This window comes from Lissotriton helveticus, chromosome 11 (genome assembly GCF_964261635.1).
Source record: "Lissotriton helveticus chromosome 11, aLisHel1.1, whole genome shotgun sequence".
NCBI lineage: Eukaryota > Metazoa > Chordata > Amphibia > Caudata > Salamandridae > Lissotriton > Lissotriton helveticus.
In genome coordinates, this window is record NC_136072.1 from 1,004,624,829 (window position 1) to 1,004,640,548 (window position 15,720).

Sequence of the window (15,720 nt, forward strand, 5' to 3'; positions counted from 1 at the left end):
ATACCTGGAGGAGAAGACGAACCATTTTGCGCTTCTGCTCAAATGTTGAATCCAGGCTGATCTAAATCAAGCACTGAATAAAAGAGTAGAAATTAATAGTCATCAGCAAGACAGACAAAGCTGAAAGATACCCTTTCAGGGTGCCCAGAGAAGAGCCCTGCTGGGAAAGGTCAAAATAAAAAGTAAAACATCAGAAAGGGCAGCAGACCGAGGGTCAGTAGACTTTTTTGTACGATCTAATACAAATTTGTTCCACCAGCAGGCGTATTATGTCTTGGTGGAGGGGCACCTGCCTGCCAAAATAACATTGCAGACTTCAGGAAGAAGGTTGAAAGCAGTCAACTGTCGCCGCTAGAAGGTGTAAAGTTGACACCTTCGGGTGGCTGACCCTCCCCTGCTCCTGTGACAGCAGATCCTCCCAAAGGGGCAGCCTGATCGGAGAATCGATGCTCATCTGCAAAAGCTTGGAATACCAGACTCTCCATGCCCAATCTAGAGCCACAAGGATGACTTGGCCCCGATTGTTCCTGATCTTCTTGAAAATTTTGGGCAGGAGTGGCATGGGGGAAAGGCACACAGGATGCCTTAGCTCTACAAGAGACTAAAAGTGTCTCCGAGCGGGAGCTGCCTTGAAACTCCAGCACGCAAAACTACTGATACTGTGTGTTCTTGGCAGAGGCGAACACATCTAACCAAGGCTGTCCCCACTGTTGAAAGAGACCTTGCATCACCTCCAGATGGAGATGCCACTTGTGATCCACTAGGCATCGGTGGCTGAGTTTGTCCGCCCTGGACGCCAGGGAACCTGTCAGGTGATGAACCACCAGGGAAATTCCCTGCTGTTCGAGCTATGTCCAGAGATGCAGGGCCTCTTGGTAAAGAGTCCACGATCCCACTCCACCCTGTTTGTTGTAGTATCACATGAAGGTAGTGTTGTCTGTGAACACTTGAACTAATCTTCCCCTGATGGAGGGTAGAAAGGCTTTCAATGCCAAAAGGATTGCTTGGAGCTCCAGCAAGATGATGTGGAGTTCGGATTCCGCCAAAGACCAGTGTCCTCTGATCTCCATCTTTCCCAGATGGCCACCCCCTCCCAAGAGTGACCTATCTATCACTACTGTCAGAGCTGCTTGGGGAAGGGAAAGGGGTCTGCCTCTGATCCAATCGCAGTTCGGTTTCTACCACTGTAGGTCTTGTGCAGCTCCTTCCGGGATCTGGATTATGCAGAGAGATTCCCCTGATACTGTGCCCACTGTAACTTCAGGTCCCAATGCAGAGCATGCATATGCTATCTAGCATGTGTCACTAGCAGAATGCAGAAGGCCATGGGGCTCATCAGCCTCAAAACTTATTCTCACCAAAATCCAGGATAGAGGCTGATACATCGGTATCATAGCCTGAATATCCTGGACTCGCCGCTCGGGAGGATAGCCCTGAAGCTGCCCTATCCAGAACATCTCTGATGAAAGAGAGCGTCAGAAGGAGTCAGGTGTGACTTCGGGACGTTGATAGTGAACCCCAGAGAATAAAGGACATTCGCCTTAGTCTGGAAGTGGGCGGCGAAAGCCTGGGGCAAGCCTGCCTTCAGCAGCCAGATGTCAAGCTAGGGGAAGACTGGCACCCCTGATCTGCAAAGATGCGCTGCGACCACTGCCATCACCTTGGTGAACACCCGAGGGGTGCTGGTAGGTCAAAAGGGGAGCACTGTGAACCGAGATTGCTTGTGGCCTACCATAAACCGCAAGTAGTGCAGCTAGACCGGCAGGACTGAGATATGAAAATAGGAGTCCTGCAAGTCCAATGCCACCATCCAGTCTCCCGGGTCCAGGGTAAACAGGACCTGCGCTAATGTGAGCATCTTGAATTTCTCCTTTTTGAGGATGTAGTTGAGGGCTCTAGGGTCTAGAATAAGACTTAGGCCCTTGTCCATTTCCAGGACCAGAAAGTAGCATAAATAGCAACCATAACCAACTTCTGGCACCTGAACCCTCTCTGGCTCGCTTGGCCAAGAGAGTCATGACTTCCTCCTAGAGCAAATTTAAATGATCCTCCCTCAGTTGGTCGTAGGAAGGAGATTTGGAGGGAGGAGCAATCTCTTATGGGGAGGGAGGAGGCCCTACAGAAAATCTGGAGGACCCACCTGTCCGATGTGATAATGTGCCAGTGGTGGAGGTGATGGCTGATCCTGCCACCAACTGGCCGCCCATGATCCGGATGGGCAAGACTAGGAGGGTTTCATGACTGAGGTTGCCTATGGGGGTAGTTGAGGGGGGCTTGACCGGACCTCTGGCTGCCCGACCATCATGGTTGGAACAAACCACGCCCTTGTCCATGCATATTTTGAGCAACTTGTGCAGCTCAGTGGCTGGGATAGGGTGGGCGCAGTTGAAAGCCCTTTCCATAGCCACAACGAGAGAAGTCACATCGGGGACAGGAGCAGGTGAGAGGCCTAAGGACTTGCCAGTAGCCTGAGAGTCCTTAAAGAGCTCCAGTTCTGTGTCTGCCTTGTCTCTGAAGAGACAGGTGCCATCAAAGGGCATGTCCATAAGCGACGATTCGACATCCCCTGAAAAGCCACATGTTCTCAGCCAGGCATGGTGTATAACAGCCACCGTAGTTGAAATCCCTTTGCCCAACGAATCGGTTGTGTCTAAACCTCATTGAACGTCTAACTTTGCTGCATCTCTCCCATATCATACTGCTTGTGAGAGGATGGCCCGGGCCTCCCCCGGGACTTGTTGCAGCACTTGCACAACCATTTCCCATAGAGAGTGGGAATAACCGGCCAATAAGCATGTGGTGTTCACCGACCCCGATGCAAGGTTTGCGGAAGAATCTCGTGGATTACCAGTCTGGGGGAGTGGTAGAGAACACACCATGGGAAGTGGCAGCTTGGACCACCAATCTCTCTGGGATGGGGTGGGGTGGGTAGTGAGGAGGTTTGGGTCACCCGGGACCGGGCGGTGACGGCGAGCAATCGTCCTGTTCACAAGAGTCTCTGTGCTGGGCTTGGACCATGCTCCCAGAAGGATGTCCATGAGGATTTTGTTCAATGGGAGTAAGGGTTCAGAAGAGGAAGCTCCTGGCTGTAACACCTCTGTCAAGATGTTTGTCTTGGGTAGCTGAAGGTGAAGGACCTCAGCTTCCCTGCGCACCACCATTGCATAAGATACAGCCTCCTCCATGGCCACGGATGGAGGAGAAAGCATGCCAGTGTCAGGAGTGTTATCCAGGCCACTGACCTCACCCAATTCCTCATACAAGTCTATGTCTTGTTCATACTGCTGGTATTATAAAGGGTCAAGTGACCTCTCCTAGTCTTCTCCTAAGTGTGGCCTGTCCAAATAAGGCTCAAGGGACAACATATGACCAATGGGTCGGCGTGGTGCCGGCTTAGTGTTGTCAGGGATCAGAATAGGGCTGGCCTGCCGGTGGCCACCGGGAGCATCAGCGGCAGGATCGGCGTCGAGGAGGGTTGCAGTAGCACGACCGGCATCGGTCCAGATCCAAGTCAAGATCCAGAGGGCAGAACTCGATGGAGTCCCCACTGACCCCGCAGGGCCCAAAGGTGAGCCTGAGGGGTTTGCGCCGCTCAAAAATGAGGCGCATGGCCTCATAAAATTCTTTCATTTGAGCAGGGGTCGCTGCGACTCCCAGAAATGCAAGAAGGGATGGAGCCGACTCAGGCGCAGGCCCGACGAACTGGGAGAAGTTGCGGCACGCTTCAACTTCTTGTGCTTTTTATGTCTCTAACCTGAATGTCCTGAAGATCGTGAGTGGACGAAGAGGACTTGGGGCTTTGGAGCATTTATGGAATGCTCCTCTCGACCGAGACCTCTGAGAAGCCAGGTGTGGCGTCGCCTTCTAGGCCACAAGCAGCTTTAAGTCAGTGTAGAGTGATATAACAGCCCTTAACAGGGAAACCTCAATCCCTTAATTTGCTAATTTGCTCCCTTAGAATTCCTATAGGGCTGTACTAAGTATATAAAGAATATGAAGGTTATCTAGAGCAGCCCTCGGAGGGTTGGTTGACCAGTCTATCAGAATTGACAGAGTGAGTAGGTTATCCTCATTTCGGAAACCGTGTTTAAGCCTGTTTGGTGAAAACTGAATTAAGTTGTCATCTCTAACCCAGGACTCAATGTCCTTCAGCAGCAGTTTAGCATAGCATTTTCTCTCTATGTCTAATAAGGGAATAAGGGGATAGTTTGCTGGGGAAGTGTAAGAGCCGTTTTTGTAATCTTATAAATGGGCTGATCGTTGGAGTTGGAGGAAAATCAGAAATTAAACAGAGGTGTCAGCCAATTTATCCAGGAGCTGAATCCGGTCTTGAAGAGCGCTGCTGGAACCCCTTTTGGACCAGGGGCTCCCTGTATGGACAGTGGACAAGCATTTAAGAACCTTTTCTAGGTCCACCAATCAGTAATAGAGTTGAAATGTACATAATGTTTTCACCATTTTGCCACAAAGTGATTAACATATTTCCAAAATGTATCCAAATCGCCCTCTTAACACAAACAAATTAATGTAACCACCTTTGCTTCTTTTTTATCCCTCCAAACTGCTTCTTACATTGAAGTGGTTCACTTCTGAACTCCATTTTCAAGGCCATTAAATGATCTGTACAAATCTTTCTATACTGCGATAAAGGGATCATCTCCTTGTCTCTAAATTACTCAAGTACCAACAGAGCTAAGTAGCAGCGGATGATGGCTAAAATGTTTCTGGCAAGTCTCAATTTTACTTAAAAACAAATTCAATTCTACAATCAATGATGACCACTGATTAGATGTAAATAAGTGCATTATTTGTTGGGGTGAGTATTTGGCCACCTCTCGGCTTGAACGGCAAAGTCCCTAAATTACCTGAGCTCAACACTATGGTAGCTATGGCACAGTGGATAAGGCTTTACTTAGGGCAATGTGCAACAGTATTAATGCAGTACCAAAACAGTAATAACATCAAAACAACAAATATTAAAAATCATAAAACCAAATTAGAAAAATTGAGTAAAATTACTAAACAAAATGATATCAAAACATCAAAAATCCTATAAGGGGAAAAAAGATACAACTTTATAAGGTTTTAGGTAAAAATAGCACCAAAATGGAACTTAACACCAATGACAGCCTATGGAAGTGGCAGACTGGGACCAATGTGCAATCTCAAGCCGACCGCGATGGTGTGCAGGTTGCATACACCAAGCAGGTTTGTACCCTTCAAAGCTTTTACCTTCTGACTTACAGCCTAATGTATTCTTTGGATGTCGGGCCAAATAGTCGGAATGGCAGAAGACCAGTCTTGAAAATTTAGAAATGTCCTCGGTCAGATGGGCATTTATATTATTCACAGGAACCGCCGTCAAGGTAGTTCTTGTGAATGAATACAATGGAACTTTGCCTTATGGCTCCATCAAACATGACAGAACGATATGTCAAAGTGTCCAAAGTTTTTTTATATTTCAAATACAAAAACCTAACCCGGGTTTTTGTGTTTGAAAATAAAAAATGAACCCCCACCATGGAAGTGATCGCCCATGATAAGTCTGGCATTTTTTGTTTTGTTTTTTACTTCCCCTTACCACCAGGGTTTACATGGCAGGGACAGGCAGTAAAAACCATCTATATGTTCGTCCATCCGAATTGGAGGATGGACATATATAGCCTGTTCTGCGATGTCCCTTAATCCATCCGGCTGTTTGTTAAGTCTGACCACAGCGGATACAGAATAATATCTGCTGTAGTCAAACTATGGTTTGCCACTTTTAAATTCGGCAGTCAACCACAATGTTGGCCGTAAGCACACTATGTCACTGTTGTGATGGAGCATGCTTAACGCCGACATTTAAATCTGGCCCGTAGTCTGTTTTATGAAGTTCAAAATCCTCCAGCGAGGCATGCCTGAAGCTGTATCCAAGGACGAGGCATCGTAATTGGACATCTTTGATGCAATGTTTCCCTTACAGCTCTGGAGCTCTTAGAACTCTTCCGATTAGTTTTCCCAATGAAGTTTCTCTAGCGGAGTTTACAGTCCAGTATTACCTTTCCATTAAGGCAGACCTGATGGTGTTCATTAGTTGTTATTCTGGGGAACAATGCTGCTGTAATTTAGCTAGTGTTGAGATGTATAGGTTACTCTGGGAGATGTTTGAAGGTTCTTTGCAACCACCGTTTCACTTTAGGACTGGGAGAACAGAATCACCACCATAAAACGCAAAGCTTTTCTTCTTTAAGTCTATGGAAATACCAGGAATGGAACAATATTTAAACCAAGAGCGACCACTACAGGGCAGACAAGAGCTGTGCATTGATCAATATGACTGCCATCCAATAGGTCTGTAAGTGGTACAAGTAAACTACCTATTGCAAAAGAGGCATATTAATTCTCATTCATTAACAAATTAAATGTTCAATTTTTTTTTCAAAGAATGAGCAGGTAAATAATATTGTTCAACAAAATTAAACAAACTAAAGCATTTTAGTTCGACAAATTAAAAACAAAAACATCAAAAATCAAATATGGTGTTAATGATACAGCAACATACAAGAGCAATGCACAAACTAACCATTACCTGTTTGGATGAGACGAAGGGAGCATAAACTGAAATTCCACAACACATGTGCTATCCCTGAGTTGATGGTGCTGCAGACTATTCAGTTCATAAGCGATATAGCCACGCCGCACATACACCTACAGAAGAAAAACAGACAATTCATACAGTCATATCTATATTATGGCACTGTAGCTCCAAATGAGGATTTAAGTTAATTAATTTCATTAAGCATGTCCTTAGTGCTGTTTAAACAGGGATAAATTCCTGCCCTGGGAACCAAAAACTAGCTGACGAAACTTCATATCAGAGACAATGCAGCTAATGCACAAACTAGGCCTACTTCAAAGAGAGCTGAAGGCGTTTCACTGATAGAAGATTGTGGGAAAATGGAAGTGTGCAGGTGGTTTAAAGTGACTTTTTTTTTTAAAGGCTCAAAATAGGTTTTATATTTAACTTTACAGGGCAACATATGTAATACTCAATACTTCAGGGCATTCTACAATACAAAGGAGCAATACTTCGTGGCAACAGTCAATTGTGTTTGCTTTCAAGAACTTTGTGCACCCCATACTGACCTCTAGATGCAAGGCATTGCAAAAACGACCACTGAAAATCTTATATCATGAGAAATACCAGCTTTAACTGGGGCTTAGCAGAACAGTTATCACCGTTTCTGGACTCAATACTTTACGGCCATGTAGGAAGCTGGCCTGTATATACTATACCAAAGTCAGGTATAGTGTGCACAGAGTCCAGTGGAACTCCAAAGGTAGGCAGAGGTACAAGTAGATAATACCTTACTCTCTATTTGTGGTAGTGTGGGCTAGCAGTAACACTTTATCAGAAGGTAGTGTTAAGCATTTATTGCACACACCCAGGCAAGAAATGATGTCACACACTCAAGACTAAACTCAGACCACTTTGTTTGTATACAAATATTATTTAGTTACATTTTATTTTCTAGAGCCAGGCCTGGTACCGGTAACTGGAATAATACTTTGAAAGATTGATGTAGTGAAATACAATTTAAATGCAGTGTGAATGCAGTTGGTTGGTTTACAGGTCAGTCAACAGTCAAAATTACTTTTCAGTTACTTTGCAGATTACTGTGTACATTATTTTTCAGATTAGTTTTTTAAGTTACTTTTTTTTTTTTTTAAATCTTTATTTATAAAGTTTTCTTGACAACCAGTGAGAGAGAGTGGCACCACATTAGGTTACACATAACTACATTGCATTCCAATCCAATACAGAAATAAAATACGGTGATCGACGAGTCCGAGCAAGCCGGATCCATGCAGTCTTCTGTGCTGAAGCTGTACTACATTACAAGGTCCAACAATTAAATCATAGTAAGATTACACAGCTAGGTAAGTCGTCTCAGGAGGGCATCAAATACATACAGATACATGAACAATAGTCGTGGACCTGTGCATCATGACAGTTTTGCACCCTAGCGAACCTGGATCCAATCCGTTCCAAGCCACCCAGCCGAGGTCATATCTTCCTACCCACTTCACACTGTGCATTAGTATTTAGAATGGGATGAACCCGTACTCAGGAATAGAGGGGTATAGCTTCCCACACAGGATTCTAAGAGGCACCTTCGTCATTATTAACGAAACATGCCCCGCAGCCGTCACTCTCGACTGCCAGCATCCGAGTCGTCCGATCCCGCAGCTTCTTTCATTAAATAACTCTGCAAGGGACCCCATATATCACCCGGCCGGCTTCGTACTGGCAGCAAATCAGCATACACATTGTTCTGATCCTGGCAATAAATCATATCAGCAATCCATTCCTTAAACTTTGGGGCCCTCCCCCTACCCCACCTACATGCTACACGTCTTTTGGCCAGCAGCAGCGCAACATCTACAAATCTGCGAACAGTCTTAGGGACATCCCGTGTGTATCCCAACAGCATTAATAACGGATCTCTATTGATCACCCCTCCAGTCATAGCCTGCAAAGCTTCCTGTACTTGTACCCAGTATTCATGTACACCCGGACACTCCCACGCCAAGTGGATGAATCCAGCCCCTTCTGCCCTACAGCGCTCACATCTATCGTCGTCCGCCAATCTGAATCGCAATTTTCTAACAGGTGTATAGTAAAAGCTCTGTAAGAATTTGAAATGAATAATCTTCAGCCTGCTACTAGGCGAAATTCGAGCTGTGACGGCACAACAGTATTGCCATTTGTCGTCAGGGACCAGTCCGCCCAGGTCCTCGCTCCACTGTCTACGAGCGGAGCTCTCAGGCCCTAGGCGCTGGAGTCTGATATTATTGTACATCTTAGAAATGAGATGACGACCATCGGATAATAGCATGCGGACTCCGCTCCATGCTGGAAAGTTGCGGTCGTGTCGCGATGAGAAGGCCTCGACGTCCGAAGAGTGAAAAACTCCGCTGAATCCGACTCCAAGAGTTGGAAGAACTCGAGACCGTGCGCAAACAATACCGACGCTATAAAATATAAGACCTTTTGGTCTTAAAAAGTAAGTTTTACTCGGTTCCGACAGAGAGAAGTCGAGACCGCATCCGAACCCAATGGCGGAAAAAAACAATCTGAGGATGGAGCCGATGCCCATGCGCACTGTAGTCCAGGGGAGGAGCCACCTATCTCAGGATACTTCGAAGACTCTTCCAGGACAACAATGTGCGATCATCCGGACCCAACACTAGGCGGCGATCTAATGCTAAGATATGAATTTAGCAGCCCACATGCCTCGAACATTATTGTACATCTTAGAAATGAGATGACGACCATCGGATAATAGCATGGCGTGAAGTGGCAAAACCACATCCGGTTCCCTCGGGAAATCAGGCAGGAGCGCTCTCATCCCCTGTCTGAGCCGGACGTAATAGAACACCTCGAGAGGGGTGTGCGCCGCATTCCGAAACATCTGTTCCTTGGATCGGAACTGCCCGTTGAGGAACATGTCCCCCCATGCAGTCACCTTTAGGCGCTTACACATTAGCTGAAAACCTGTCTCTTGTAGAAGCGATATATCAGGGTGATACGAGAGGGGCATAGCAGGTGAGTACAGCTGCGTGGTACGAAGCATCCTCGCAATGCGAGTCCATGCGTCTATGGTGCACGTCACCGTGGTGAACTGTGTGTCTATGTCCCGTACTGAACCAAGTAACAGGCCATTAAGAGGCAGAGGCCGCGCTATCCAGTCTTCCGCAGCTATTTGCGGCATAAAGGGCGTAGGGTTAATCCAGTGATAGGCATATTGCGCTTGTGCAGCAACATAATAGGTTTCGAAGTCAGGCACGTCAAAACCTCCTTTCTCATAAGGCTGGATTATAACATCCCAGCGCAGTCGCGGTTGTTTGCCCCCCCAAAAGAGACGAAGAAGTTCAGACCGAAGCTGTTTAAAAAAGAAGGCACCTGGGAAATAAGGTATGTTCTGGAACAGGTACAAAAACTGTGGTAGTATCACCATCTTTATGAGTGATGCTCTCCCTGCCATTGATAGCGGCAGTGTCTTCCACCGCGTTATGTTATCCGTCAGTTTCGATACAGCTACCCCGTAAGTTTTTTAAGTTACTTTTGCTATTCAATATGACATCACACAGATATCACACAGGGACATTTACTAGACAAAAGGTAAGTCATTTGTTTTTACACATTGGCAGTTTAAGGTTTCAGACAAACCAACTCCACACACACAAGATTTTTCACTGAAAAGCAGTCAATGCAGTCCTATGGGAGAAAACAGTGTTATCGGTTTACATGTAAGTACTTTGTTTTGGGAGTTGTTTCTCTGGGGTTAGAACTAGGGTTCCCCCAGGGTCGAGGATGCACTCCCAAAGCACCCTCAATGGCACTAGGGCGGGCGGGTGCACAGTGCTGAGGCCCAATGTTATCCAATGGGGGATGGAGGGCTTCCAGTTGGTGGCTGCTCATGAGCAGGCCACAAGATTGTAGGAGGAAAGCTTCTGAAGGTAGGCTCCGGGCAAAGGGGGATCCGATTTAGCACACAAGGTGCACCCACAGAGGCACAGGGGCGCCCGTGTGCAGGATGTTGTTTTGGCGTCGGGCGCCCTGTTGATTTCAATGGGGATTCTCCAGTTGCAACAAACACTGTAGGCTTGGAACAAAGATCTTCTGGAGGCGACAACTGGTTGGAGAGTAAGTTGGGATGTCTTAGGATGCTGGGACACTGCCGGGTGGGCTACCCAAGACTGCGGGACGTCGGGTGCAAGGGTGTCTTTTGGCATCGGGTTTCTCTTACCGGCTCCGGTTCGGGTCGGAGGGATCCTCCGAAAATGGGCTGCAGGCGTCTGTTCGAGACTTGAGGTAGGTCAGGGATCACAGGATCCAGGTCAGAATTGCCGGGGGAGACCTCCTTGTGGTGTTGGGCCACCCGAACTCAGGTTGTCTGGTGTAGAGTGGTGCAGACTCGTGGATTTGGCCAGAGACTGTGGGTGTGCAAATCCGGTGCTCATGGGAAGGGGAAGGCAGGGCAGATCTTCCGAGTTCTTGGGGGCTGCTGGCTGAAGGACATACCAGGGTTTTGCTTGTGCAGGTCGAGGTCGGGACGGGCCGATAGGTTTGGGGCCAAGGTAGTCGGTGTCCTCCTCTTCTTCTTTCAGCACGGCTTCTTCAGTCCCTCTTCTTCTGTCTTCTTGTCTGAGGAGGCAAGGTTCAGGGTTGCCCCATAATAATACATTTAGGGGCGTTACAGGTAGGAACAGGTCGGGACCAAAGGGTCTCTTTCTTGGTGTGGGTAGCCCCCTAATATGCCACCCTCCAGTGGAGGCGGCATAAGCCTCACTCTGGTTGGCTGGGTTTCCCTACCTGCAAGATGGCGGGTACTGAGTGTTGTGCTTCACCTCACCTACTCCACCTGAGGGGTGAGATTGGCAAAGGTGGGCACACCTCTCCTCCTAACTTGGTTTTCCACCCGATTCTCCCGCCCAAAGTGGAGGGCAGAACCGGTGGGGGCCAGTTGCTGGGAGCAGCAAATGGCTAGGGTAACTCACAAAAGCAGCAAGTCTTTGAAGCTTCCCCTTCATGGACCCAGACCATCCTGGGGGAGAAGGTTTGGTACCTCACCCCATGATGTGCTTTGTTTCAGGACCCTGAGAGCAGCATGTTCTCAACCCAGGGGTCCAGAAAAATGTCTTGTGGTGGCAGCTGGCGAGCAGCCACTCAGGCTAACTAGAGTTAGGTCATTTTTCAGGGGTCATCTCTAAGATGAACTCTAAGTGCATTTTTTATTAAATCCCACACTGGCATCAGTGTGGGTTTAACGTGCTGAGAAGTTTGAAATGAAACTTCCCAGTTTTCAGTAAAGCTATTATGGTGCTGTGGAGTTTGTAATGACAAACTCCCATACCATATACTCTTTTATGGCATTACTGCACTTACAATGTCTAAAAATTGACAGACAATGTAGGGGTACAAGGATCCTCAACCATTGGTATAGTGCACCCAGATAGAGGGGTGGCTTACCTATGCCAGGGCAGTGGGTTGTAGGCATGGCACACATGGCAGTGGGTGTGTGTAAAGGTGCAAGGCCTCTAAGTGTGGCACAATAAGTGCTGCAGCCCTTAGAGGTCTTCCCTGGTGACAGTGCACTTGGTACCTATGGTACGTTTTACAAGGACTTACATGTGGCCAGAAAGTTGCCAATTGGGTTTTGCAACAGTACAGCTCAGGGAGAGAACATAGGCCCTGGATACCTGGTTGGCAGGACCCCAGGGCACACCCAGTCAAAAAGTACATCAACATTAGGCAATAAGTGGGGGCAACCATGCAAAAAGGGGTACTTTCATACAGGCAATGAAGATTATTCGTTAGTTTTGTTACATGACAAATAGTGGTACTAACACAGAATTATGTTAAACAAGTATAACAGACAATCTTCTGGTTACTAATCACATGAACAAATAACCTTAAACCAATAAAGATCCAGATGTCCAAGTTAGCCAAATCTTTCTTTGCTGCTTGGCAGACAGTTAAATATCTATTTCGTATTTGTTAGTTGTGACCAATGCTTATGTAAGAATGGCTGTAGTAACTTAATAGGGGTGGTTGGCATAGTGAGGTACACAGGACACCACCCACCCCAAGTAAATACTTGAAAACAAATAGATTTTATATCAAAGGGGGAAACACTAAAAAGGTTTGCACAGTGGCAGCATACTCTCCCTTAACCGCATGCGTGCGGCCGTGATTTTCGCGCTGTGCGGCGGTTTTAAAAAAAACGTGTTACATGACGAGCTGAGCTCGTCATGAGCATGCGAGAGGCGCAACTCATGACGAGTTCAGCTCGTCATGAGCATGGAAGGGGTTAAAGAAGATGTATGTTTAAGATAGAAACAAAGTGTTAGATAGGACTCTATGATTTGTGTGGTTTCTCACCCACAAAAAGATGGCATACTTCATCCTCACGCCCAATCATCATCCATGTTGAAGCTTTCTTGTAATACGGGTGAGGTCCTTGACAAAGTGGGAGCTCTTAAAATTGAACAACTATGTAGCTTTCATATTGGTTCCAGAACAAAAAGGTAATTAGGACAATATATCAAGGACTCTTGGGGGTATAGAGGAATAAAGAGACCAAAAGAAAGAAATAGTCTACTTTAGGTGAATTTTGGAATATCAAATTAATATTTTGACATTAATATAGACTTCTGTAGAATCTCGGCTGCGGTTGATGTGTTTCTGTTTATTAAGTCATTCATCAGGACTAGTGTCTACACTACCTCTAGAAACTACATGTGTGTGAATAGTGCTGAGGCTAGGTTTGTTGAAAAGATGTTTGCAAAACTAAATGGTTACTTACATTTATCAGTAGTTTTGAAGCTTTGAAGAATGCTCTGGACTCACACAATATGCATTATTCTGCTATCTAGTGGTTGGGTACGGGCATTGGTTCTTTTATCCCTTTTCTCTTTTTTCTGTGGGCGCTGTCAAGTCGTCAACAGTTTGGTCCCTTGACCTTCTTTGAATACCATCAGACGTACGCCCTTGTAATCCCTCTAAGTAATTGCCATCTTCAGATCCTTTTTTACCTTTTTGAAAACTTTCTTGTATGGTTTCTTCCTCTTATATCTTAGTTAGTTTGCTTTGGGGAGGTGGGAGAGTCACAAGTGAATCAAGAACATTCTTCAAGCAGCAAAACTACTCATAAAGCAACCATTTTGTTTCGCAGCATTTACATGCTGTGCAATGATTTTGCAGCAGTATTCGTTTATAATTGGAGGCTGGGATTACCAGAGTATTTGCAATCAGTTGCATAACCTTATATTCCTTATTGGCATGAATGTCTTACATTGTAATGTTTTCTGAAGGTGCGTACAGGAGACCATGTGGCTGCCATGCAGATGTGGTTTAATGCTACACTAAAGAGGAGGGCTTCTTTCTTGTTGGGTGTGCGCTTGGCTTTTCTCCCAATGTTGCGCCTGCTATTTTGTAACATGCCTGGACAATCCATCTTGCTTGTTTGCTTGTGTAAAGGAGGCAAAAAACTGGTTCCCCTTCCGGACTGTTTTTGTCTTTTGCAGATCAAACTCTAGGTCTTCAGGAACCGTGCTCCTGGACTCATGGTAGCTAGTTCGGGATGCTCTACCGGACACCCCTGCATGGGCACACAAGGAACTCTGCAGCGGCTGCTTCACATTATAATTATTCCTAAAGACAATGCTCCTCAACTCAGTGCCAGGTGCAGCTGCACATGTCACATCATTAAGCGATGCCCTGCATACGACTCTCTCCTACTGCTTGATATCCCCGCCTGTAGTTTGTAACTGACCCCTTTGACTTTCTATGGACCTCTGTGTACTCACACTGCTGACAGGTGTTCTACCAGTTTACACAGTCACTTATGTGCTGGAGTGAGATGCCGGTCCCATCTGGAAATTACTGATAGAGCTCCTCTATGACCGGTGAGTCAGGGGCAGCACAGCTGGCAGGATGGCACAGATGATGCTCCTCTCTTCAGTGCACTGCTCTGCAAATGGCGGTGAGAGCTGTCCTTCATGGTGTGGCAAGCAGCCTTCAGAGCTGTGCAGAGTGCATATTAAAGACACTGCCAGTGACTGCTCTCATTGTGACTGGACAAGCAAAACTGACACCTGGCCTCAACACACACACACATGCAGCAAAGTAGCACGTATTGAGAACACGACTTCAGAAAGTTGCTGTCCTTTAATTTATGGCTGGGCCTACCTGAGCAGCAGCATTACCTTCCATTGGGCCTTGGCCGGCAGGATATGTGAAATTAAAAGCATCCTGCCTGCGGCCTTCAATGCTGCAGCCAGGTCTCAGACTCTTTGAATCAATGCAGTCAGCTGAGCCCCGAGCCCACGGCCCCCCACAGTGAAAGCAATTGCAGGCTGCTTAATGCAAAATTGTCCGAATAAACTTAGGTCAGTACTATATGCAAAGGACTTGAGGTGCTTCTAATAATGTAGTTCCTCTCCACCCGTCAGAGAAGTCAATTTCCTGTCTTGTGCCTCGCAGCGCACAGGTGGTGCCAAGGCACTAGTAGTGCATGTCAATATATTTTAGTGCGGTGAACCAAACCACCACACCAAAATGTGTTAGTCTAACTCCTGATGTTGTGTACTTGGCTGGGCTGCTGCATCTCCTTTTATATTCCGTGACAACTGCTAGATCCTCCCAACTCCTGCTGGTTAACAATTGCTGCAGCAGCCACTCCTGTAGTGGCCTTATGCGCTGTGTTGCATGGGGTATGCAATATGCTATCATACTCCTCATTTTCCTCACTGTCATCGCTGTCACACATTTACCCTTTTGGCAAAAGAAAGCTTGCTATGTCAGTGCCTAGACGTGTCTTGCTACATGGAAGGCCTTGGCTTTCATTGTTTTCTGTGTGAATCTTAAGATATTTTCCCTCTCAAAGTTTGGTGATGGTTTTAGTGATGTTCAGGCACATGGCTAGTTTGTGAAATGTCCTGATCAGTCAATAAGTTGTCCTGGGAGTGTTTGAATGATTTCATCTTTATCAACCAGTTCTCTTAATTTGGGTAAGCCTGTATTCTTCTTCTGTGTGCTACTCCTGCTGCTAGGCACTTTGTGAAAACCCCTTAGAGAGGACTTAATTGCAAAGGATAGGACCCTGAACTACTAATATAATATACTGTGTCCATGATGAAGCGCAGGAACTGTGTGTCGGCTGTTCATTA

General features: G+C 46.4%; 1 protein-coding gene across 10 annotated transcripts in view; it reads right to left on the bottom strand.

Moving 5' to 3' along the window:
• Positions 1-15,720, bottom strand: part of ACACB (acetyl-CoA carboxylase beta) — a 2,338,068-nt gene that overhangs the window by 1,134,698 nt on the left and 1,187,650 nt on the right. For all 10 annotated transcript variants that reach the window (XM_078667379.1, XM_078667377.1, XM_078667383.1 and 7 more), the window contains one exon: positions 6,572-6,690. In XM_078667379.1, coding sequence (XP_078523505.1) covers positions 6,572-6,690 — 119 coding nt within the window. The remainder of the gene's footprint in view (positions 1-6,571; positions 6,691-15,720) is intronic.